At 35.7% G+C, this 23,291-nt stretch overlaps 1 protein-coding gene across 1 annotated transcript; it reads left to right on the forward strand.

Moving 5' to 3' along the window:
- Positions 1-18,082: 18,082 nt before the first annotated feature.
- Positions 18,083-18,697, forward strand: LOC147507836 (uncharacterized). The gene is made up of 2 exons (XM_086596483.1): positions 18,083-18,230; positions 18,342-18,697. The coding sequence occupies exons 1-2, from the start codon at positions 18,083-18,085 to the stop codon at positions 18,695-18,697; spliced, it is 504 nt and encodes a 167-aa protein (XP_086452609.1).
- The last annotated feature ends 4,594 nt before the right edge of the window (positions 18,698-23,291 follow it).

A 23,291-nucleotide genomic window follows, 5' to 3' on the forward strand; every position in this document is an offset into this window, starting at 1 on the left:
CAACATTATTATTCAAATGAGCACTGAGAACAAAGAAGCTAATTTTCTATTATTCTAGAGTGGGAATCAAGAAGCTTTACGATAAATAACACAAAATCAACTATTATTCTATTGAAACCCTAGAAAATTGCATAAACCACAAAAAAAAATTACTCGATAGAAGTAACATACTTGATTCTCCAACGAAATCACAGTCCAATTGAATATTAATTGTCCTTTCTCTTCGAACTAGTCCCCCAACATGCACAATTAGATTTTTATTTGGAAATCTCTCAAACTAGGGTTTTATTTCGCGCTCAGACAGAAGTAGTCGGGTTGTGTTTCGGGTTTTGTTTCGTGTTGGCATACCACATGTCAAGTTAACATAGCCACATTGGAAACTAAGGCCACGTAATTAGAGAAAAATAAAAAGAGTGTGACACGTGTGAAATAAATGGATGGAAGTATAACAGAACCAAACGTTGCAAAACGTGGTAGACATGGATACCCAAACTTGCTAAAAAAAAAGTTTAAACCCCAATGTTTGATTAAGGGTATAGTTCGTTACCCATCTATGCATTTTTTTTCTATTTCTCAATGCAACATTAATATTGCAATGGTTTTTATAGTGCAACATTAATGTTGCAGTGATATTTCTCAGTGCAACATTGATGTTGGAGTGGTTTTCATGGTACAACATTGATGTTGCAGTGGTATTTTTCAATGCATCATTAACGTTGCAGTGGTGGTTTTTCATGGTGCAACATTGATGTTGCACTGTCATGTCACTGTGTTGGTTGGCTGTGTCATTATTTTTTTGTTAGTGTAGAATTATTGTTAAGTGAAAGGGTGATGGTTGAGATCTATTTAAATCCGGCCAGTTATTACTACTAGTTTTAGCTAGAAAAGAAATATGGTTCAACAGTAGTGTTTGCGATGATAGCATTTGTATGTCACCATACCTAATTAAAATTTGTAGTAGTTCTATAAAGAAATTAATGCTATTACTTCTAAACAATATGATCTATGATAGCTATCATTTTGATTGTTTCTATGTTGTTTTTGTGCAGTCTTAGTTATTTATAAGTGTATTAATTTATTTTCTTAAGCCAACAAACATTCATTATTTGTGTTAAAAGAAATCGGCGTCAAGTGTTGTGTTGTTTGTGGATGTTAAAGTAGAGTTGACAGTGCAACATTCATGTTGCAATGGGAGTTGACAGTGGTTGTTGGAGTAGTAATTGACATTGCAACTTCCATGTTGCATCAGGTTGCAGTAATAATTGATAGTGCAACATCCATGTTGTAGTAGAATTGACAGTGCAACATCCATGTTGCAGTAGTAGTTCACAGTGCAATATTCATATTGCAGTGGAGTTGACAGTATAACAACATGTAAAATCAAACAACAAGCATGAGCAATTAAGCCTCATGTTCATCTATGCAAGAACCAAGTTCAACCAAAGCACAAAATAAAGCATAAACCAACATATTAAATAGACTAATGTAAATGTATTTCCAATTTGCAGTGTTGATGTCCATGCAACACTCATGTTGCATTAATCAAAACCGTAGAGTATGAAATTAGCAATGGGTTGAATGTTAGCTAAAGGCAATTAAATTAAACATATGTATGAAGATGAAAATTTAGTTTCTCAACTTTTTTAGAAGTGGGTTGTCGTTTGTTTCGAGTAGACCTTGGTTTTTGTTGCACAAAATTGACCAAATCATCATCAATTTCCTTCATTTTAGATTTCAATGTTGCACTTTCTGTTCAATTTGGGAGAACTGGGGTTTGTTTTTTAGTTTTCAAATTTCGATCTATTTAGATTTATGTTTAAGGAAGATAGGGTGAGGGACAAATTTATAATGTTACCAACAAATGGACCGGGTGGGATTTTGACATAATTACAAAAGTCTATGTCTTTTATCCGTAATTAAATTTGAACCAGGGACTTTAGGCCCAATCCTTGAAAAACTAAGAAATGATGAAAATTCCCCTATGACGGACATGAAACGTGGTATGAATTTTCATGTTTATCAACCCCCATATTTTTCTAATATAGTAAGATGTTCTCACCTACCTCATCCCCAATTGCTACCCGCATCAGTGTCTTTTACATTTGTGGATCTTTTACATGGAGAAGAGGAGGAGACACATGTTCGAGTCCCCTCTCACTTGCAATGCTAGTGAAGGTGGCTAGTTAGGAGGCTAGCTAGAGCGATACGCTACTAGCTCCATGGCTAGCTTACCTTGAGAAATGCTTGTGGGCAGCATAAATGCAGGGCCAGCTCTGAGTTCCTAGGGGGCCAAGGCAAGCCAAAAAAATGAGGCCTATTCAAACAGAGTTATTCATTGTTTTTGGTTGTATTGTCAGCTATCGTTTGGTTTAGTGGTCTGGTTCAAGCTTTTCATTTTACTTTGACAAGCAGGGTTCAATTAGAATCCCACTGGTGCCTTCTTCATTTTTAAGAATCTAATGAATATTTATTTGATTATTGGGCGACTTAGGCAATGCAAGTAAATGCTTAGAATTTAAGGAATAGATCGAGTAGTGATAAGCACCAAAAAATATATTTTAAACCCCTTAATAGTATTCTACTTAGGCCAATTATATTTATAATAAATGAGAGTTAGTACTGTTTATGTGTTTTTGTGCATTTTAGGACTTGAAGTTGATTAGGTGACTAAAGGCACCACTTTTGCATGGAAAACGAGTTAAGATGATTGTTGAGGAAGTTCTATATTTAAAGCCTAAGAATCATAGAGAAAAGCCTTTTTCAACCCCAGTCAAAGTCAATCCGGGTAGAAAAAGAATATAAAAGTCAATAAAACTTCAACAGGCCGTATCTTTGAACTTGGGCCTCAGAATTGGGCCTACTTTATGTCAAAACGACTGGCTCAGAATAAGCTTTCCAATGGATCTAGCCTTGCCCCAATCAAATCTGTAAAAGTAGACAAAAAGAATACTGAAATAATTTCTAACATAATTGGCCCTTTTAGACTTGACCTAATGGACTTTGGACTCACTTTAGAGTCCCAAAGTCCCCTTTTTTGGCCCATGCACGAAAATATAACCCTAACCCTCTCCTATATAAAGAGGGTTAAGGATAAACTCTTAATCTCTTCCCCTCCTTAGTTAATTTTTAGTTTAGTTTAGTTTTAATTAGTTTTACTTTCATTAGAGTTAGCATTTGTAGCCACCATTAAAACCTTATCAAATAAAGATTTAGTTCATCATATTCAATTCTTGTTTTATTATTTATGTCTATAATTCACTGTTTTAGATTAATGAATCCAATGAAACAAGGCTAAACCTCCATTAGAGGGGGTTTATGAAGCCACATGAGGAAGGTTAGCATTTAGTTTCTAATTGTTTTGCAAGAACTTCAAGTTCTTCGTTGTGAGTGTCTAGAGATAGAGCTCACAACGTAGAACTAGAGTTTAGAGCCACCATCAAACAATAGGGATCAAACAAGCAATTCGATAACTAACTAATAGTCAATCGAATCGCGTGGTGGAATTTCCCCTCTCTAATCCCTTTTATCATCTTATTAAATACTGTTTTTCACCTTTAAATCTACTATTTTGACTCACTAGTAAAGCATATTTCTAATCTAAACTTGCATCCAAGTATAGTGTACAACTAGAGTTTGGCGAATACGACTACTCCTCCCTATCTCACATGATTTATAGACTTTCATATCTTGATAAATTATTGTTTCTCCCTCTGAATATCATTATTTTCCAATCTAATAAATCATTTCTTATCAATGGCGCTGCTTGCCATCTAGTTCGTTTTCATTACGCGTACTTAGATTAGAAACACTATTTTTTACTATTTACAAAACAACACTGAAAACATTGTTCGTAATTTCTTCGAATTTTTCTGCTATTGTTCGAGAGCATACGAGTTGTTCAGCCAACTCCCTGCCCTCCCGTAACCTGACCCTAAAAGTTTCAACCCTAGATATTTAGTTGGGAGTGCGTGTGCCTCAATTTTGGCTTCGATGTGCACGACCCACACCTTACTTTCACTCGCGCGCATGCCTAAATTTTGCCTTAGTTGAGCGCAACCCGCACCTTTCTTTAAACTCGCGCACCGCTCCCAATTTCCCCTAATTCTAAGTGCGCACGCACCCTAAATTAAATATAGTAACTTAAATTTTTAATATTATTTGCATTATTATCTCAAGAGTACAGTACAGTACTCGAATGCTAAAAATTACAAAATTTTAAAAAATTATTTTTCTCTAATTAAGGAACGTGCATGCACGAACAACCTCCCTCAAATTCCTGAGTGACCTGGCCGTTGGTTTGATACAAAAATACAAAAAAAATTAATTAATATTAAATTTACTTAGTAATCCCACCCACTACCAAAGCCCGTTTCATAGGCCTAACATTAAGGCCCAACACGAAGCCCATAGTAAGTAGCTTAAACCGTATTCTTAAAAGTAAAAACTAATAAGGTTACTATTTTTACAGGACTTCACAATCCACACCGTGTACCCAGACCAATACTCGTATAATTGTTCAAATAACGTAGACGTGCTTCAAGGCTATTGAAGACGCTATTTATACGCGTAGCAAGGACGCTCCAGATAACACCTCTATACATCCTCGAATCTACTGCCAGAGGATTCTATTTCTAGTAATAATTATGCTATTTATTTTTTGCATGCTCGTTAGGACTTGCCTATTAGACTTAAAACTTGCATGAGATTAAGATCTGGTACACATAAACCTGCTATATTAGTTTATCGTAAACACAAAAATAATCGCCTATCTAGAAATTCACCAATTACCACACACACACCACCTACACTATATTTGTAGCAATGGGTGAAGAAATAGCAGAGAGACCCCTCTCTGATTTCTATAAGTCTTTAAACGATGGACCTAAGTCCTGCATAATTCTTGCAGATACTACGGGAGATTTTAGAATCCCCCCCAATATATTTAATCTGCTACCTGTTTTCCATGGGTTAGACCATGAGAAGCCTCATCAACACTTACATAGGATACAACAAGTTCTTACTACATTTCATCATCCTAACGTAAAACCTGAACAAATAATGCTTAGACTATTTCCTTTCACCCTAGCTGACAAAGCGACTGCTTGACTAACAGCACAAAAGCCGAACTCTGTCGACACATGGGAAAAACTAGTAGAATTATTTATGGAATAATTTTACCTGCCATAGAAGACTGATGAAATGCTATCACATATTCATTTCTTTTGCCAAAAGCCTCAAGAATCCTTTTCTGAGGCTTGGAATCGTTTCACTGATATTCTAGTAAAATGTCCACATCATAATCTTAGTAAAAGACACACTAATTCGTGCCTTCTTCAAAGGCCTATCCTAACATCATAAAGAGACTTTAGATATCATGAACGAATGAAATTTCCTAGGTAAAGGAGCCACAGATCCTTATAACTTTCTAGATAATCAATCCAAAAAAAGTAACAACTGGGGAGGTAACAATTACGCCCGCTCCATTCCTTCTTCTACAACTAAGGCAGCCAGTATGTTTGAGGTTAAATAAGATCCTGAACTTAGAACTTTAATTGAATCCCTTACTCACAAGGTAGATGCCCTTTCTATCAATAAACAAGAAGAGAAACCCACTCCGGTCATGAATATAAACTCTCTTCGCTGTAATTTCTGTTTTAGTCTTAAGAATTCTGATCATTATTGTCCTCTTGCCTATGAACAACAACCACAACCACAGCCAAAAGATGTCTGCACTTTTAATTATATACCTAACACACCTTGGAGACAAAATCCTAATTTTAGTTGGTATAGTAATCACTATCAAATAACCCCTCTAGGTTTTAATAATAAAAACGTTAGGCCCACCAATAACTACAATCAATATCAACCAAGGCAAGGATAAGGGCAAGGTAATAATAATAATAATAATAATAATAATAATAATAATAATAATAATAATAGAAGTTTAGTCCCGGATAATAACTACTATCAAAATCCACCCATTAATAATCAATGTGAGATAGTTCCTATTACACAACTCGTGGCAACTCAACTTTCCCAATCCGATAGATTCGATGCATACATGCAAACTTAACAACATATATTACTAGCTATCCAACAATCCTATCCAACAATTATCCCAAGAAAAGACCCAACAAAAAGGCGTGTTTCCAGGTCAATATGTACCTAATCTGAAATCAACAAACACAGCTTTCAAATTAACAAGTAATCCTAGTAATGAAAATTTAATACAAAGAGAATTAAAGGCCGTAACTACTCTCCGTTCAGGGAAAGTGGTTGACAACAAAGTAATAATGCCTGAGGATTCCCCACAAACTAATAAAGATAAAGGAACCTTACTAGATATCGTAGTTGAAACTGAAGATCCTGCCACTGTAGAAGTACCGGTTAAACCTCAACCTAAGGGGAAACCGACAAAAACTAAAGAACGGGACAATATTCCTATTGACCCTTATGCTAAATATAAAGAATAACCACCATTTCCCTAGAGACTAGCTATGCTAAAGAAGGACGATAATTTTGACGAGATTAGGAAAGTTTTCAAAAATTTAACTATAAACCTACATTCCCTTGAAGCTATAAAACGTCTTCCAAAATACGCTAAGTTTCTTAAAGATTTATGCACCACAAAGAGGAAAACAAACATACCTAAAGAAGCCTTTAACATAACAGTTTTTCTCTTTAACTGAGCACAATAGAATCGTTAAGTACAAGGACCCTGGTCGTCCCACTGTACAATGCACCTTAGGCGATACTTTCACCATAACTGCTCTTCTAGATCTATGGGTGAGTGTTAACTTACTCCCGTTTTACCTTTATAAACAACTAGGTATACATGATTTAAAATCGACTAAAATGACTTTGTAGTTAGCCGATCGTTCGATTAAGTATCCCAAGGGCGTAGTTGAAAATATTCTTATTAAAGTATAAGACTTCTATTATCCAGCCGATTTTGTCATTCTGGACACAGAAGTCGCTCATGACTCTGTTCCTATCATCTTAAGGCGTCTTTTCTTGGTAACTGTCAATGCCCTCATTAATTGCTGCGATGGTTCGATGTCTATTTCCTTTGGAAATCTTGCTATTGAGGTAAATGTTTTTAAGATGATGCAACAAACACAAGACACGACTATAGATGGCAAAATTAGCATGATAGAAAATCTCGCTCAAGATTATTTTAATAAAACTTTTCCAGAAAATTAGATGCATCAATTTCTTTCCTTTGGCAGTATTGATGATTCTTACATCCAAGAAGTACATGCCCTCTTAGAATCTACTCATATCCATGATATAGCTACTGAGTTTGAAAAACTCATTCCTGAACAAATCTGCGTTGTAGAGGAGGAAGACCTTCCTAAATCCCCCATTCCCACTCCTCCCACCCCTATGCTTAAACATCTTCCCGCTGAGTTAACGTACATTCATCTTGATCCGGATGGCACTCATCCTATTATTATATCATCTCAGTTATCTGCTACTGAAGAGGCAAATTTGATTAGGGTTATTCGTGAACATCGTTCTGTGATTAGTTGGTCTTTAGATGACATTAAGGGTATTGACCCTAGCGTATGCAAACATCGCATACATTTGGATGATAATGTGAAAACCTCATGTGAGCCACAACATCATTTGAACCCTGCCATAAAAGAGGTAGTTAGAGCGGAAGTTTTAAGATTACTCGATGCTGGCATTATATACCCCATTTCAGATAGTGAATGGGTGAGCCCAGTTCATATAGTCCCTAAGAAATCAAGTGTTACAGTCATTTGTAATGCCGATGGAGAGTTAGTTTCCACTCGAATTCCTATAACGTGGCGGATTTGTATTGATTATAGGAAGCTTAATGTTATGACACGTAAGGACCACTTTTCTTGACCCTTTGTCGACCAAATGCTTGAACATCTAGCCGACCATGCTTACTATTATTTTTTAGATGGCTACTCTAGCTATTTCCAGATTATTATTGACCCTGATGACCAAGAGAATACTACATTCACATGTCCCTTCAGTACATATGCATATAAAAAAATGTCATTTGGCCTTTGTAATGCACTTAGTACTTTCCAGCGTTGTATGCTATATATTTTTAGTGACATGGTAGAGAAATTCATGAAAGTCTTTATGGATGATTTTTCCATTTATGGTCATTCCTTTGAAGATTGTCTTTCAAATCTTTCTAAAGTTTTGAAGCAGTGTCAGGAAAAGAACTTAGTCTTAAATTGGAAAAATGTCATTTTATGGTCACTAAAGGCATAGTTTTAGGTCATATTGTTTCTAAAAATGGAATAGAGGTAGATAAAGCTAAAATAGATAAGATAACGTCTCTGCCTATACCACAGACTGTCCGTAACATTAGGGTTTTTCTAGGCCATGCAGGTTTCTATAGACATTTTATAAAAGATTTTTCAAAAATAGCTAAGCTTTTAACACAATTGCTTTTAAAAGATGTCATTTTTTATTTTAATCATGACTGCAAACAGGCTTTTGAAACTTTGAAAGTCGTTTTAACCTCTGCACCTATCATACAACCACCAGACTGGTCAAAACCTTTTGAACTTATGTGTGATACTAGTGATTATGTCGTTGTTGCTGTGCTAGGATAGAAATTAGATAATAAATCCACAATTATTTTTTAAGCTAGCTAGTAAAACCCTAAATAATGCTCAACATAATTATACTACTACTGAAAAAGAATTTGTAGCTGTTGTCTATGCCTTAGATAAGTTTCGTCCCTACTTAGTTGGTTCTACAACCATCGTCTATACAGACCATGCCTCGCTTAGGTACCTTCTCGTGAAGAAGGATGTTAAGCAGAGATTGATCCGCTGGATTCTTCTCCTAACTAAATTTACCTTAGAAATTAAGGATAAAAAAATAGCTGAAAATATAGTTGCAGATCATTTATCTAGGTTAACTAATTAGGATGACAGTTATTCCGAATCGATATCTGGCTCTTTTCTGGATGAACATCTTTATTCAATTTTTTCTACACCTTGATTGGTATGCAAACATTGTTAATTTTTTAGTGTCTGAGATCATTCCTGATATATGAACTAAGAATGAACGCAAGAGATTTTTGGCCAAAGTTAAGTTTTACTACTGGGATGAACCCTATCTTTTTAAAATTGAGCGGATCAGATAATTTGTCATTGTATTCCCCAGTAGGAGCACAATAAAGTCTTATCCTTCTGTCATTAACAATCATGCGGGGGTCATTTTAATGGAAAGAAAACTGCCGCGAAAGTTCTTCAATGTGATTTTTATTGGTTGATCCTATTTCAAGATGCTCATGCACACTGCAAAGCGTGTATTAGATGTCAACAACTTGTGTGTATTACTCAACGTAATATGATTCCCTTAAATCCCTGCATTATTATAGTGGAGATTTTTTATGTCTGGGGTATTGATTTCATGGGCCCTTTTCCTATTTCACATGGTTTCATTTATATTCTTATAGTTATAGACTACGTTTCTAAATGGATTGAAGTCATGGCTTGTCGTAAAAATGACCATAAAACTGTAGTATTGTTTATAAAGGAGTATATCTTCTCACGTTTCGGCGTGCCTAAGGCCATCATTAGTAATGGAGGAAAATATTTTTGTAATAGAGTTATTAAAGCTTTAGTCAATAAATATGGAGTTACCCATAAGGTGGTGACTCGTATCATCCTCAAACTAGTGGTCAAGTAGATGTGTCCAATAGAGAAATTAAAAAGATATTAGAAATGACAGTTAATCCTGATAAGAAAGACTGGTCTAGATGCCTAACAGATGATTTATGGACATATGAACGTCTTTTAAAACACCTATTGGTATGTCCCCCTACCGCTTAGTTTTTGGTAAACCTTGTCACTTGCTTGTTGAGTTGGAATACCGTGCCCTGTGGGCTATTAAAAGTTTAAATTTCAACATTAACGCTGCTGGTGTAAAGCGCAAATTGCAATTAAATGAGCTTAAAAAAATCCGTAGCGATTCTTACGATTTAGCGAAGGATTATAAAGCTAGCATGAAACATATTCATGATAAACATATTTTACGTAAAGAGTTTGATCTTGGTCAAAACGTTTTGCTATATAACTCACGTTTGCATATTTTTCATGGTAAATTAAAAATACGTTGGTTCGGACCTTTTCTAGTTACTAATGTCACTCCTCAAAAGGTAATCACTTTGCTAAATCCCAAAAACAACAGTACCTTTCAAGTAAATGGCGAACGCTTAAAACATTTCCAAGAATTATGTTCACCCGTGTAGAAGAAATCCTTATACAATACCCTATTTATGAGGACTGGCCCTTTATGTTTGGTGTACTTCCTATATTAATTCCATATTTTGGGAGTACTCCATTAAGGTAACCGGACCCTCCTTTCGGAGTGTGTGATTGTAAGTCCCGAATCCTTAGTCCACGGTCATGTAATTCACGCATTCCTTTCTTGCACTTTTTCTCGTTTCTTTTGAGTAGTGTTTCTTTATGGAGTGATTTACATTTTTACTTTCTTTGTTTGTTTTTCGCTTTTCAAAAATCATTTTCATAAAAATTAGAAACTATAAAACCCATAAATATTAGATAGATTAGAAAGTCTAGGGTATCTGACTTTAAAAGACCTTCTTTTTCACCACAACAAAAAAAAATTCATCATATTCTAAAATTTTGTTTGGGGGTGGGTAATCACCCCATCTTGTTCTCCCAACTTCCTATCTTTGTTTATACTACTTTAAGTCGTATAGATTCGTGTGTCACAATCTAGTCTTCTCGATTTTCCTTCGCTCTCATAACTTATGCCATTTACGCATTTCGAAGCGTTCTTCTACTATTTCATATGTCAAACACGGTTAGATTTGAGTTTTTTTCTACATTATTAGATATCATTTTTCATGCTGATCATTTTCATAGCTCATTCGCAAAAATCGGACCGTTAACGAATTGGGAATCTTAGTTTTAAGTTTACGAAGCAACAGGCCATGATGGGTATTTTAGAAAAGATTTGGGCTTGGGCCAAGATTCATTTTTCCACCCAACCCACAATATTTATACCCCACCGACCATCCCATTTAAGATCCAACACCGGCCCAACTTCATCATTTTCCCCTACCAAAATTAATCTAACCTAAATCGATCCCAGTGCACATCGTGCCTATACAAAACTAAATCCAAGCGTGCATCACGCCCTCATCGAAACAGGCCTTCTCCAAATTTTTACAGTACCTTTCCCCTATCATCCCCTACTTAAACCCCTACCCGTATTCAAATTTCAACCATACAATGGCTTGACCAGCAAAAATCATGCTGGAATTCGCATTTAGCGCCGAGATATTCCAGCCATTCTACGATACGGAGATGCGTACTATAGGGTGAGATAGAATGTGGTACTCTACTGAGGAGTACTACCATGAGGATTTGGTGTTGCATTTTTATCATAATAAAATGATACTTCCTTCAGGGAGGATGTGTGTAGATTTGGACGGAGTTCATGTGGATGTGACTCATGATTTGCTTGTTACCATCACTGGGATACCTACTAAACAAGTCACCTTGACCTTATAGAGATCCCAATTTGATAGAGTGCATTAGTTGATGCTAGAGACGCTGCTCGAGGGTCGATACAATGATCATTCTCACTGTGCCAGGCAACAGTCACTTAGGATTAACTAGTTGGCTATGATGCAGTGGCTAGACAAGAACCTTTGTAGTACATCGAAGGCAAGTGACATTGGCTTGTCATTATTCCTACACGTTCTTTGGGTTTTGCAGAACAGGAGGTATGGTTTTTGCCTCATTGATTTTCTGCGTGAAGAGCTTATGGTTGTAGGCCTGAGCACTGCACCCCTATCTATTTTAGTTACTAAGATTATGTTATCTTGTAGTTGCGTGCCTGAGTCACCTAGGACTCATATTAAGCTTCACTCAAACGCAAAGGCATATAGTGACTGTGTTCAAAGGCATTGGACATTGCCTAAAAAGAGAGCTGATGGAATAGATCAGGATGAGGATGAAGATGAATTGAATATCCTATTTGTTTTGCTGAGAATGCTATGGATCGTGTTTCTTCTGATTTTGCACGTTTTTCACTACTCCATAGCGGGATGCATGCGTACGCTTTATGATCATCAGCAAACCCTATCTACACTCTGTGAATCGATACAGAAGAGTCAGGGTTCCATTCAACGTGATCACCGCAGCTTAGAGCATAACATTTGAACCATAATCGATAACCACGCCGACATGCTTAATTCTATAAAGAATATGGAAGAGGCGCAAGCAGCTTTCCAGGCCGAGGTCTTGAGATGTTTGCCCCAGTCAGAAGGTTCGCCTTCTTCTTCTAACTTTAGATGTGAACGTCGTCATCGTCATCCTGCTGATAGTTCTAGACCATTTTCTTCTCAGGGATAGATTATTTCTTTTTGATTTGTTGTGTTGAATTTGATTTAGATCTAATTCTGTTTTGTAATAACTATTTAATTTATGTATTTGTTTCAATTTTAGTAACTTTAGTTTAATTATTTGTTTATTGCACTTTGTAGTTAAGTAGTTAATAACTTAATATATTTTGTTTATGTGATTATTTATCTATGCACGTATTGTTAAATTTAATGCATGATTAATTACATATTCTTTACCATATAGTTTTTCTATTGATATTCAGATGTTTAGGTAATTTAATTGATCAATATCATGACCCCCTCTCAAATTGTTTGGGGGTGGTATATATTTTAATATATGTGCACGTATAAAATTGCATGTCTTAATCACATTTTTATAAGTTTTGGACCAAAATATAAGAACCTTTGGGCCTTGTTTAATTTAATTGAGATCCACAATGTAATTAGGTACCTAATATTTCGAGGAATTTCAAAGTTTCGCAGAATTTCATAAGCTAATCTAATAGAAAAACCCATTATATGTAATTAGGAATCTTAAATTTCGTGAAATGTCAAAATTTCAGAAAATTTTGGAGGCTAATCATATATAGAAATTTCAAAAGCTGAAATAGAATTCATGTGTAGGAAACTATTCTAAAAATATGTTTTTTCACATCTTTTTATGTTAGCAACAATCCAGCCTTAGACTTAGCAACCAAACACTATAAAACAATCTCTAAGTATATAGTTTTATAATTGAAAGCCCTAAACACATCGCTACATCTCAGAGCGCACACGTGCCTCACACAAGAACAAACTTAGAGCGCACCGCGCTCGTATAACTTTGGTACCAGCATTCCTACTCACGCACCGTGCTCTCCGAAGGGTTATTCCAAGCGCGCGCGCCCTCATCAAAAGCTTCCAGGCTCATATTTCCAGGTTTTTCTTCTAACAATTCCAGTACTTAAATTCATTACTTGTTTGCTATGTCTACTCCAAAAATTATACCGAAACAATCTTTTGAGGACCTATTTCTCAATGACAAGTACAGTGCATACTTTGATGATATGATTATGGAGCACGAATTTGAAACCCTACTTGTAAGACTTGATCAAATTTATTCTCCTGCACTTACTATATTTTTTTTATGAGCATGTTGAATTCTTTACATGGTCCCATGGAGAACAAGCCCTCAGAGTCATGTTAGATAACGAACCTTTTGAATTGACTAAGTACTTAATTGCTTTTTAATTAGGAATTCCAACCACTGCCCAACACACCCATATTGATTATATAGCTAATAATGACAACCATTATGACTGGGTAAATTTCCACGAGACCTATGGTGCGGGTATATTTCAAGTAGAACACCAAGCCCAACTTAATGTATCCTTAGGAAGCATGGCCCTTAATACGGACCTTGCTATGCTTTTCCTTAAGCTTAATGTCGCTAGGAGATTGGTACTTCAAATCTGCGGATTCCTGTGCATGCAACGCCTTCTTTGCTTTAGCCAAAGGGCGTTGGTATTATGATATATCCAAAACCATAGTGGATGGTCTTGCAAGAGCACAGACTGTTAGGCATCAGTAGCTTCTTATGACAGTCACAGTCACACGTATAATGACCTTCTTTTTCCCCGAATTCTGTACATGTTTCACTAATTGGGTCAAGGTTGATACAGTGCGCACGACCAATGCTATAGTCCGTTCTTTACATGCTATGGTTTGGCCTAGCTGGCGCCTACAACCTCACCTAGTTGCCCCATCCACCCTGTCCGACCAAATTGCACTAAATAGGTTGACTAGGGTAGATGAAAACAGAATGAAGGTATGGAAAGTAGTCATAGATATGCAAGACTTAAAGGAGCCTCATTTCACAAGTGAGGAGCAATCGGAGGAAAATGCATGATTAGAAACAACTATATATGATAATATTTATAATTTTCTTGTTAGAGTCCGCTTATGTCCCAAGCGACTTTTTATTTCCTGTTATGTCCATAATGGATGGAACTCATATAGGAGTTGCGTTTGCAATTTATTCCTTTATATTTGTATCGTTTAACTTTCTTTTATAGGTGCTCTCATTTTCAAACACGTTTCTATGGTACTCTCTATCTTTTATTTTCATTTCATACTTTGGGGACAAAACATGATTCTGTTTAGGGGTGGTATAGAAACACGCTATAAATATTTAAGCACATATTAGGTTGTATATTACGTATTATTTGTCGTATAAAAATAGAAAAAGCATAAAAATAGTTTATACTATGTACTTAAGATAATTGTATTATTTCCTTTTCTATGATGATATTAATCTAGAAATCTCAAGTAGCAATAGAATTAAGCGTAGTTCTTAAAAACTTAGGTTAATACATAGGTAATAGTCATTGCATCTTTTCATTAACATCTTGCATGAGCATGTATGAGTGTACTTGACAGTATTTTCTGATCGAGACCTAGGTTAGACTACTTAATTTTACTTATCCTGTGAAATTCTAGCCTAAAAGCCTCATATGAGTGAGTATTTGAGTGATGACACAAAGGAGACATATAATATGAGTAGAGAAATCACACATCCACTTGTTTTATTACCATACCATATTCTAAATGAGAATTTAGACCTTCTTTGGATCGATATAGCTAAAAATTCATACCTATAAATAATTATTCGCTAGTCACCCTTCTAAGCCTTTCATTTAGCCTTTTCGCAACCACAAATCCTTTACCTATCTTTTAAACCAATAAAAATAAAAATAAGCCTACCCATCTTTGAATGAGTCTGAGAATAGGATGAGTAAAGAGAATAAAGAGAAAAACACGTGGAAAACCAAAATTAGTTAGTTGGTTCAGAAAAAAAAATAAAAGAAGTTTCCATCCAAAGAAAAGAAAACAAAATAAAATAAAATAAAAACTCCAAAAAAATATAATAAAATGAGTCAAAAAGGCAGAAAGCAAAAATAAAAAGGCTAAAGATGGAAACTAAGTGTATAAGCAAAGTAAGAATAATGTTTTCTCTAGTTACATGTAATTAAAAACCTTATTATCTCAGACTTGTTTATTTGAATATCTATTTCGTTTCTTCTTAAACCATCACCTCAGCCCCGTATCACCTAATAAAGACATCTAGCTCAATTATGATTAATTTGGTATTATAATAAGTGGTAGATGTGATTAATTGACCTTGGCTCCTTTGGATGTCATTGAGATTGTGAGAAAACGTGTGCCCACTACACACTGGAGTGAGCAAAACTTGAGTTGAAAAATCAGAGTATTTTTGTCTTGACAAATTGTGGGGATCTACTTAAGAACGTTATTCCAAAAGCTTCATAAATAGACCTGCCATTGCATTTCATAACATAGTTCATAGCATGCATGTGTATCTTTAGATGATTTGATTATTATGCGTATATTAGCTTAGGTATCAAAAGCATTGTTCCTATTATATTGTTAGTAAGATGTATAGATATATGAGATTAATTAGAAAATTTTATTTTTATCTCTTAGTTGTTGTAGTATAAATGAAGTTTGTGAGTACCTCCTCTGGAAAACTCTCACGAGGCTATAACTCGTCCACTAGGGAATTCTTAGTGGTTTAAGACATTATTGTATATGGTCAATGCAATTGCACTCTGCGAAACAAGATTAGTTAGGACCACATTTTTGGCCACTTATCCGTTTTTATTTCTCTAACCTAGTTAAAAATCATTGTCAACTTTGAATTTTTTTTAATAGCTCAGATTATTTGATTTTGCAATCATCTTTTGACATCGTTAAATATTATCAAATGAGTTTAAATTTTATAGAGGTGATCTTCATGGTTAGTTGAACACATCTACAAAAAACTAGATTATAATTCGCGTTGTAGGTGAAGTTGTGGGGGCGGCATGGTATAAAAAGTATGGTAAATGGTATAAAATTCTTCTCTAAAAAGTAGCTACTTAAGTGAAACTTTACTGAGAAAATTAATTCAATCTAGGTGAAGTTTTACTTACGTACTTATTTTAAGTTAACTTAAGTAGCTACTTTTTAGATAATTAGTGTATATATATGTTAGACTCAAATCCAAACCTTATACCCTCATATGTATTAGATCTGAAGAAGGTAAACATTGAACCAACTCGTGATGAGTGTTATTGAACTGTTCGTCCGTAGAGGCACCTCTCTTTCCCTCGGTGTTTTGCCTTATTATCTTAAGCTTTAGTCATTCATCTCCGTTGAGAGGGGAAGGTATTTGCTTATAAGTAAAGACTGAGTTGTATGGCTTCCTACATACCTTGTCGAGGGGGATCAAACCTAACGTAGTTCCACGTTGAGGGTGTGATCAATTGGTTGAGGAGATGTTCATGGTAGCGATGGTGATGAATATATGATGGTGATGTGCCTCCGTCCTTTGCAGAAGTTGGCGACGGAGTGTCTCTCTCTCTCTAAACTTCACTATGTGGACTAGTATTGTCCACCGCATGTTAGTATACACCGCAATACGGTGTGTCTCTACTACATCATTCCTCTCTTTCACATCCTGCCCTTATATCCCATGACATGCCACCTTGGTGGTCATGGATTGGATATAGCTACTACCCCATACAATACAATTTTTCTATGTGATTGTGGAGCATATATAGATTGAGCAGATGGTGCAACCATGATACAATACTTTGCATCACATAATTAGTAAGTACAATTATATATACCGATAGGATACTAGGATCTAGGGGCAGACCCAGAAAAGGGCTACACCAGGCTTCAGCCCGGGGTCCATTTAGTTAAAAAAATAAAGTAGTATGCATCGCTTTAAACTTGAAAGCCCATTAGCCCAAGGAAAAAAAAAACAGCAGTGAATAACTGATCTTTCTCCCTATGACTACGAACCCCCTCCCTCTTTCTCTCTTTCTCTCTTTCTTTGTGACTCTGCCTCTCTGGAATTTAATTTGTTACTTATTCAAAGGTGAATAACCATCTCTTGATTCTTCTACTATTTGTTGCTCATTCGTCGCCTCTTTGAAACTATTTTGTTTGTTATCTATAAATTGGTAGAATAATATCCAATGATTTGGTGTTTGGTGCTTGTTAGAATAATATAGAATTAAAGTGTGTGACAATGTGAGTTTATAGTTAAATGTGTGATTTTTTTTTTCTTCAGACGTTAGATGTCGAAGGGAGTGCGAAAGATAGATTCTTTTTTAAAACCAAAAGAAATGGCCGACACATCCAATGTTGCTAGTACTATTGAAAAGGATGATCAAGGCCGTTCAAAGTTCCAAACAGTTTAACCCATTGAACAAGTTCGTTCCAATTCTCAAGGGATTGAACATATTTAACAAGTTTGTCCCAACTTTCAAGGAATTTAATCTAGTCAAACCAATATTACTAGTTCTTTTGGTACGTGATCCGGGGCTACCCCGTCAAATAAGTGAATATCCTATTAATCAGCATGATGAGATCCGACGAGCTTATGTCACATTGGGGCCACTTCATTCTAGACTCGATGAATATCCGCTCACTATTGATGGAAAACAAAACTGGTATTTTAATAGTCATTGGTTTGACGATTTTCCTTGGCTAGAATATTCTAAAGAAAAAGATAATGTTTTCTATTTTCCTTGCTTTGTCTTTAGTTCTAGACATTCTAATTTTGTTGTTAATGGATTTCGAAGTTGGAAGAGAGTTCATTGTGGAGTTAAATGTGCATTTTTGCAACATGTTGGAGGCCCTTGTTTCGCTCATATGTCTGTTATAGCTGCTTGTGAAGATCTAGTGAATTCATCTCGGCATATTGGTAATCTTTTAAATGCCCAATACAAACAGGAGGTAGTTAAGAATAGATTTATGTTGAAAACTATTTTACGGACTCTCAATTGGCTTGTATTACAAGGTTGTGCACTTAGAGGACATGATGAATCAATCAAGTAAAGTAATCGTTAAAACTTTCTTGAATTTATTGAGTTCTTAGCTGAATTGGATCATGATATTGATCCTGTTTTAGATAATGCTTCCGAAAAAGCCACATATAGTTCTCCGAATATTCAAAAAGAGTTTTTGCATATTATTAGTTATCATGTGAGGGGTAAGATTCGCGAGGAACTTGGAAATGCTAAGTTTTGTATTCTTGTTGATGAAGCACAAGATGTTTCAAATAAAGAACAAATGGCTCTTGTATTAAGATTTGTTGACTATGATGGTTTTGTACGTGAATGGTTTTTAGATGTTATCTGCATTGATGACACTTGTTCACAAACCCTCAAGAATAAAATATATGATATTCTTGTTCAGAACAATCTATTTGTTGATGATATGAGGGGTCAAGGGTATGATGGTCCTAGCAACATGCGGGGCGCTTGAATTGGAATGGATTGCAAGTTTTGTTTCTTAGGGAGTGCTCTAGTGCGTATTACGTGCATTGTGTCACTCATCGTTTACAATTAGGATTGGTTGCAGCTACTACAGATATATCATATATTTGGTTGTTTTTTTCAAAGTTGGGCACAATTGTCAATTATTTTAAGGCTTCTCCTAAATGTCAAGCTGAGTTATTAGTTGTTCAAGTCAAAGAAATTCAAAAATTGATTAATTGTGGTGAACTGGAGATAGGAAAGGGAGAGAATCAGATTACGACATTGCAGAGAGCTAGGTCTACTCGTTGGAGCTCCCGTTTTCAATCTGTAAAGAGTTTGATAGTTTCATTTAGTGCACTTTCTCGTGTTCTTGAGAACAACACAAAAAACGGATCAACTAATTCTAACCGGGGGGAAGCTAAAGGTGCTCTTATTGCACTTAGATTGTTTGAGTTTGTTTTCATGTTACATTTGCTACGTAAGACTATAGGAATCACTAACATACTTTGCAAAGCTCTGCAAGATCAATCTCAAGACATTATTAACACTATGCATCTAGTCTCCACCACAAAAGTACACCTTCAAAACTTGAGAGACAATGGTTGGAGCACTTTTTTTTTTGTGAAGTTGTCTTGTTTTGCAAAAAGAATAACATTGATATACCTTATATAGATGCACGTTAAACGATGGGCACGGGTCGTTCTTGTCAGCAACATGATTGCATAACGTTTGAGCATCAGTATCGCTTTGATATATATAACAGTGCCATAGATTTTTAGTTAATGGAGTTGAAAAGTAGATTCATCGAAGAAACAATAGAGTTTTTTACTTTTAGTTTTGCTTTGACCCCTAAAGATGCTTTCAAATCATTTAGGATTGATGATATTTGCAGTCTTGCTGAGAGATTTTGCTTTCGAGATTTCAGTGATCAAGAGTTACTTATATTGAGAACTCAGCTGCAGCATTATGAGATTGATGTTTGTCGTAATTCAATTTTCTATAATATGTCCACGATGTCTGAGCTGTGTAAAAGATTAGTTGAAACTGAAAAGTCGAAGTCCTACCACTTGATTGATAGATTGGTTCGTCTTGTACTTATTTTTCCCATATCTACAACAACTACAGAAAGAGCGTTCTCAGCCATGAAACTTATCAAAACACAGCTTCAAAACAAGATGGAAGATGAGTTTCTTACAGATTCAATGGTCATCTACATTGAAAGAGATTTTGCTAATTATATTAATATGGATTTGGTAATAGATGATTTTGACGCCCGCAAAATCCGTAAAATACTGTTTAAGTAGTTTTGCTTTTTAAATAGATTTGTAGTCGAACTTGATTAGATATTTTGATGAATTAGTATATATATTTTGCTACTTGTGAATTCTAGTGTTTCAGTTGTTTCTTTAGAATGTGTCTATTATTTTTTTTGTTTAAGACTATGGCTATCGTTGTTTAGCCTAGAGAGAGTTGAAATGCTGGTCCGCCCCTGTTAGGATCCCATACCATCATGTTTCATAGACTAGAGAAATGCAAAAACATAAACATGATCCATAGATCATCTAGATAATAATAATAAATGACATACCGTGTGACAGATCGATATGGCCCTCTTGACGTGATGGCAATTGGTCGACAAATATATATCACCGTCAATAGAATCGATGAGAACAATAAATCTTAAGTTACTCAACCAAAACTGATTGAACCTAGCTACTTTAATTTCTACACTATTTCAACCAAAACAAGCTATGTACGTATTCGAAAAACGCCTTATTTGTAGAATAGTAAAAACACCATATACAATGTACATATTCGAAAAACGATGATTACTTCACGTCAAACTGGAGTTGGTACAGATACCGTGGGGACAGCAATAGATCCAGTATCGATTGGCCCAGAATTACGTGCGTATGTATACACAGATTTACGAATTTACGACCCACACGTGAACAAGGAAGAAAACTACAACACACAACAAAAGACATGCATACGGTAGATATTGACAGCATATAAAGTAGAACAGAAAGCAGCATTCGTTCTGTTGTACCTTTGGAAGTGAGGATAAAGATGATGGAAGGAAGAGACTTATAGCATTAAGTTTCACATCTGCTGTATCTAAGTCTTGTACTTCACTAAGTGTAAATTGATGAACCCGACCTCAATTTGGTGTTGTAGGTAGATCTTGGGATTGGCAATATAAATCTGTACTGTCTCCTCATATCTTTATCAAGAGTACGTAGACATAAACAGTATTCAGGGTAAATTTATACCAAGAACAGCAATGTTATACGACGTTCAATGGGAAATCGACTAACGCAGCTTTATGGCCAACACTCTAGTGTGCTGTCGTCCAACCACTTAAAAGCATTGTATTGAATACTTAAGGTGTCGTCCCTGTTTATAATTATGCAAGCTTAAAAGTTCATCTGGCTTCAACTGTGGTGCGACCTCGATCAGCGTCTGAATGGTTGTACGAAAGACGGGTGAAACTGGACCACTCACACAATTTAAAAGCCTGCCATTTTATGGCGCTACTCTTGAGCATTATTCAGTAGCTTGGAACTTTAAATAATTGAAACCTATGTTATGGCTTGGACCTTGACTCACAAAAGGAGTTAGGGCCCTCAGCCCGACCCAGCCAAGTCCGACCTCTCAAAACAAAGCTCTGATCGACTCAAGGGTTCAAAACTTCGAATAGCCTTTTAGGAGCGGATACGGGCCTAAACATTTTAGACTTCGGGGTTCGGGCCTTCATTTTTCATGTTAAATATAAAATTGATCAACTGTTTTAACTGTCAATTCAGTGAGTCAGCCATTTTAACTGTTTTGATGCAATATTTGTTTGTTATCCATCCACTTGTTCATAACCATCCAAAAAACAAACAGAGAATCAACTGCAACAAAATAGGAGGCGCTGAAGTGGACTAACAACAGAGAGTCTTGTGAACTTTAATAACAGGCCTAGTTGCTAGCCATGGACCCCATTATCCACCCATCCTCACTCATGACTCCCTAGTCAGCACCAAGGCACCAGCCACCAAGCAAAAATTATCGGGGAAAAAAAATAAGGGACCAAGCAAGCAGCAACAAGTACGGGCTACAACACATACATTTTTCAGTGATTACCACCAACTTACAAATTATCACAACAATTTTTTATAATAACGCAATCAAATGGTTGGAACGATACAATCAACGAAACGATTGATGGAAAAAAGATGGGATGGGTTTGTTAAGAGTGTCATTGATCTGGGCTTAGTTTCTGATAGGTTGATAACTTGAATGAATACAAGTATACAACCCAAATTTCTTAAGAGAAATATCGGGTACATAGTGGTCTTGTGGATATAAATTTGCAATGAGCACTCGTTTGACAAGCGTGATGCTAATCTGATCCAATGATCCTTGGCTGCTTTGTCAATTCATTCAGTTGAAGAACTCTTTCTAGTATAAATTTGGTCAACAAATGTTAAGTTGTAAACTTTCTTTTCCCCCGACAGTGAAAAATGTTGTAAACTTACTCAAGTGAACATACTGAATTGTCTAATGTGACTCAGTAAGTATTTCTTATAAAAGCTGATTGATTCACTGCTGAGTATAAGGTTTGCGATGACTTTACATAGTCCAGATCAAGTTTTGTATACAGTTAAACCTCAATCGCTTAATGCTTGGGAGTCTCCTGATGTTGTCTAGCTAGTTAAGGTTCATTAACAGGGTCATGTACCCAGTTAAGCCATTCCACTTGTAAATTTCACAAAATTTTCAATACGGTTGCTAACTTTTTTTGGCTAGTTAAGCTGTAATATATTAAGTAGTACAAAAGTTACATTTTTATATGGAGGAAGGGTAGCAACATGTCTACTCCTCTCCCTGTTCTTGCCATAGTTCTAGCTGCTGTTACATTCTCCATCTCAACAAGGCATTTTTCATATTTTAATACAGTTGCTAACTCGGTTAAAAAGAAAATGCCGCCTGAGTGGTAAGTAAGGCGTTTGTTATTTTTCATTGATCCCCCCTCCCTCTAAAATAAGTTAGTTGTTCCCTGTATGGATTCATTGAGATTTGAGAATCTCCTTCCATACACAATAACACAAATGATGATAGATGATCCCTATTTCTTTTATCAAGTTGAGCTAGCTAGTAGTTAGAAATTAACTTGGCAGTTGTTGCCAGAATCATGAACACATTTTATATTACACCATGTGGAGTGGCGCACCATATTAAAATTTGGTGTCATTGTCTCTATTTAGATCCAAGGGTGACGTTGTGAGACAACAAGAGGATTGGGGACCATAAAGGCATATAAACTCTCCCATCCCTCGGCTAAGTTCATAACTTTATTCCCAGTAAAATATTTGATATGATCACATGGATGCATGTGATCGGGTGGGATGATTTTATGGTTTTTCTTACTTTTCTATTTTTCTTATCTTAATTTTTGTTGATTAATATATTTCTTATTAATTTTACAATTCATCAGTCTCACGTTGCACATCTACCCCACCGCGCACTTAACTACAAAAGTGGGTATATTGTTGCGTGATGTGCTATTGTGTTTGTGAACCTCACACACCTCTTCTTTCTATCTATCTATAAAG

This window comes from Coptis chinensis, chromosome 3, assembly GCF_015680905.1.
Source record: "Coptis chinensis isolate HL-2020 chromosome 3, ASM1568090v1, whole genome shotgun sequence".
Lineage (NCBI taxonomy): Eukaryota > Viridiplantae > Streptophyta > Magnoliopsida > Ranunculales > Ranunculaceae > Coptis > Coptis chinensis.

Coding starts and splice junctions, on each gene's coding strand:
- LOC147507836 (XM_086596483.1), top strand. CDS start 18,083: ATGTCTGTTATAGCTGCTTGTGAAGATCTAGTGAATTCATCTCGGCAT. Junction 18,231..18,341: donor CAATTGGCTTGTATTACAAG/GTTGTGCACTTA, acceptor ATCCTGTTTTAG/ATAATGCTTCCGAAAAAGCC.